General features: G+C 58.1%; 1 protein-coding gene across 1 annotated transcript; it reads left to right on the top strand.

Annotated features, from left to right (window-relative positions):
* Window positions 1–629: 629 nt before the first annotated feature.
* Window positions 630–2660, top strand: POSPLADRAFT_1162297 (hypothetical protein; the record flags this gene model as incomplete). Its single annotated transcript, XM_024487725.1, has 6 exons — window positions 630–860; window positions 1445–1600; window positions 1664–1906; window positions 1956–2045; window positions 2094–2298; window positions 2341–2660. 6 exons carry the CDS (start codon window positions 630–632, stop codon window positions 2658–2660), a joined length of 1245 nt encoding a protein of 414 aa, XP_024332699.1.
* Window positions 2661–3041: the final 381 nt, after the last annotated feature.

Below are 3041 nucleotides of genomic sequence, written 5' to 3'. Positions count from 1 at the left end.
GATACGACCTACGAAACCCTAACCCCTAACCTGGGTGCGACCTAAAGGGACTAGAGAGACGGCTTATAGTCTAATGAGAGGGGAGTTAGCAGCAAGGTGTCCCGCGGTTCGAGTGAACACGAGAAACGCCCTTGGGAAAGGTTACGAACAAACGGGTAGGTTCGAGGTGGCTTCGACACGTCGTCGAAGCTACTCGGAAGCTGTGGAAAGTTAGCGACGATCGAAGCTCGGCAGAGCTCTTCGATGTATCGTAGAGAGAAGGGACACGATTTGATGGGGTGTACTTAGCTAGGGCGCGGTTCGCGGTTTCTTCGACAATAGTCGAAGTCGAAGGGTTCGTCGAGACGGTATCGACGAGTAAACGCAGTGGACGAGGTTTCGAAGTTACGCAGCGAGGGACGAAGTGACGCAGTGGAAGCTTTTACGCGGGGTGAACTCGACTTATGAGCTCTGAACTCGAGGGGGGGGAACGGATCTTGTATTTTTAGAGAGAAGTACGACAGGTTTTATACTACACAGGACGCTACGACTATTCGAGAGTGGCATACGAGTACAAGGGGCTTTGCATTGTTCCTCAAGAAGCTGCCTCACCGAGGGGCACATACCAAGTCCATCGGTAGAATGACGTCATGCCGAACGCGGAGATGAAGAGCAACATATGGCCACTTCGGACCGGTAGCCGTCGTGAAGGCATGTCGCGAGGTTCGATACCTAATCGGGAAAGACCGGCTACTTCGGTGTGGCTTGGAGCGAAGCGCGCGCTTGGCCGAGCGGCGTCAAGTGGCCCTATTGTTCGCCGAATACGGAAGATGTTCCGAGATCTATGCACGAGGTGTCGGGACGACCGTGCCGAGCTTCGAGTAAGCGTCGCGCACCGTCGAAGGTGTCGAAGAGTGTCGAAGGCGAAATCGAAGTGTTAGGAGACTAAGTCGAAGTGCCGGGCGGGATGCGAGTGCCGAAAAGAGGTGAATCGGGGCCCAGAGGGGCTTGGCGCCTATCATCTCCTCCCTATTGAAATTTGGACCGCCCTCGGTCCTCCACGTGATGCGAGAAGCGCGATGGTCGTGAACGGATCGAAGCGGCTTGACAACCCGCGGCGGTTTCGAACGCCACGTGGCCGGCGCCAAACGCTGGTCGGAAAGGGGGTTATAAGCAGGGTAGACTTAGCCTCATTCTCCCCATCCCATCGTTCCTTCATCGCTCTCTCGTCGCCCTCTCTCGCATACTCACTCTGCTTCTACGATGTCTGCTCGCTCCGCCACCCCTGTGTCGACGCCTTCGCTCGTCAACCGCCGCCTCGCCTCGCTGCTCGTGGTCCTCGAGGCTCCGCCGACCGCCGACGCCGCGCTCGACGTGGTCGAAGAGTGGGCGCAGGATTTGTCGCCGCTGGTCGTAAGTCGCTTCGTAATCTGCATAACCCAACTAACCGTTTGTTTTCGAACAGCTCGCCTATCGCAAGGCCTTGGGCGCCATCCGCGACGAGGAGACGGAGCTGCGCGTTGCCGCCGCCGTCAAGCAACTCGCCGAGCGGGCATCGGAATCGTGGGTCGAGTGGGCGCGCGGGGACTGGCCCGAGCTTGCGACCGCCATCGACGCCGAGGTCGAATGACGCTTCGAAGAGCAGAAGCGCCTCGCCGAAGAGGAAGCACGACGCATCGAAGAGGCCGCGAAGCGTGCGAAGGCCGCCGAGGAACGTCGCCTCGAAGACGAACGGCGTCGGAAGGAGGAAGAGGAACGGCGCCTCGAAGACGAACGTCGCGCGCAAGAGGCCGCTGATGAGGAGTTGGCGCAGATCGCGGCCGCCGAAGGCCTTCTTTCTGACCCCGCGCCTGCCGGTGTCGACAAGGGGAAGGGGCGCGCGAGGGTCGACGAGGAAGTCGCCGAACTGTCGGACGACCCTTCGATCGTAAGTATTTTCTTCTATCGTCGTTCGGTGACTAATCTTTCTTTCGTAGAAGACTCCTCGGACGGTCGAACGTCCGCTCGCGATGACCGAGGTCGACATGGCCGCCGCGGCGATTGAGAAGCGCCAGTCGGGACAGAAGGTAAGCTCGACTCTTTGTCGAAGCGGTTCGAAGCTAACTCTTCGATAGTGCGACCGTTGCGCCGGCTACCGCTCGGCCCCGGTCGATTGCGTGTGGGCCGAGAACGCCACGACTTGCGATAGGTGCGCGCAGTTCCAGCAGGGATGCTATTTCGACAAGGTGTCTGTGCTTGGGAAGACCAAGAAAACGCGCGGCGGGGGATCTACCACCAAGAAGCGCGCGGCGGGGGATCTACCACCAAGAAGCGTAGTAAGTCGTTTCTTCTTGTCCTAGGCCTTCGCTGACGACTTCGTAGTTCGGCCAGCCTCTCCTGGGCCTTCGGTCGCGGACGCGAGTGGTTCGAAGAAGCGCCGAGTCGACGAGCCTCCGCGACCCCTTCTACGATGGCCTCTCGATGGGGCCAGCCGCCTGGGCCTCGAACAGGACGACCTCGACGCTCTTGACATCGACGACGAATCTCGGGGAATAATTCGCGTCATCCGCGAGGAGCGTGCTCACATCGCGCGCCGTCGAGCGCTCCTTCACGACATGGACCTCGACCTCCAGAAGATGGAGAAGGACGCGCTCGCGAAGGGGGGAATCGGGTTCGTGCGCGGGGCTGTTGACGAGGACTAGGCGCGTCGTTTTGTATCGTAGTCGTACTCGTGTCGTAGAGTATTGCGTAGATGGTCGAATGGAAAATGCGGCCCTTGGCCTAGACGAAACCTAGCGGGTACTAAGAAAAGAAAATGAAAATAAGTGTTCGAAGCCTGTCGTAACATGGTCGAAGGACGTAGAAGGCGAAATAGTAACGTTCGTAGCGAAGGAAAATGGACTTAATGAAAATATAGGCTCAGTTTGTCATCACAGCCTAGGAGGACTCGTCTAAGGTGAGCCTCCGCGCAACAGTCGAATCGAAGCATTCGTAGAACGTCGAACGATATCGCGCCTATCGAGTTGAATCGAAGGTAATCGTACAAGGGATGGTCTGAAACGTAGGAGAAAATCAAACATATC

The sequence above is a fragment of the Postia placenta genome (genome assembly GCF_002117355.1).
Source record: "Postia placenta MAD-698-R-SB12 unplaced genomic scaffold POSPLAscaffold_191, whole genome shotgun sequence".
NCBI lineage: Eukaryota > Fungi > Basidiomycota > Agaricomycetes > Polyporales > Adustoporiaceae > Rhodonia > Rhodonia placenta.
Note: the sequence above shows the minus strand (reverse complement) of the source record. Positions and strands in the feature narration are given on the sequence as shown.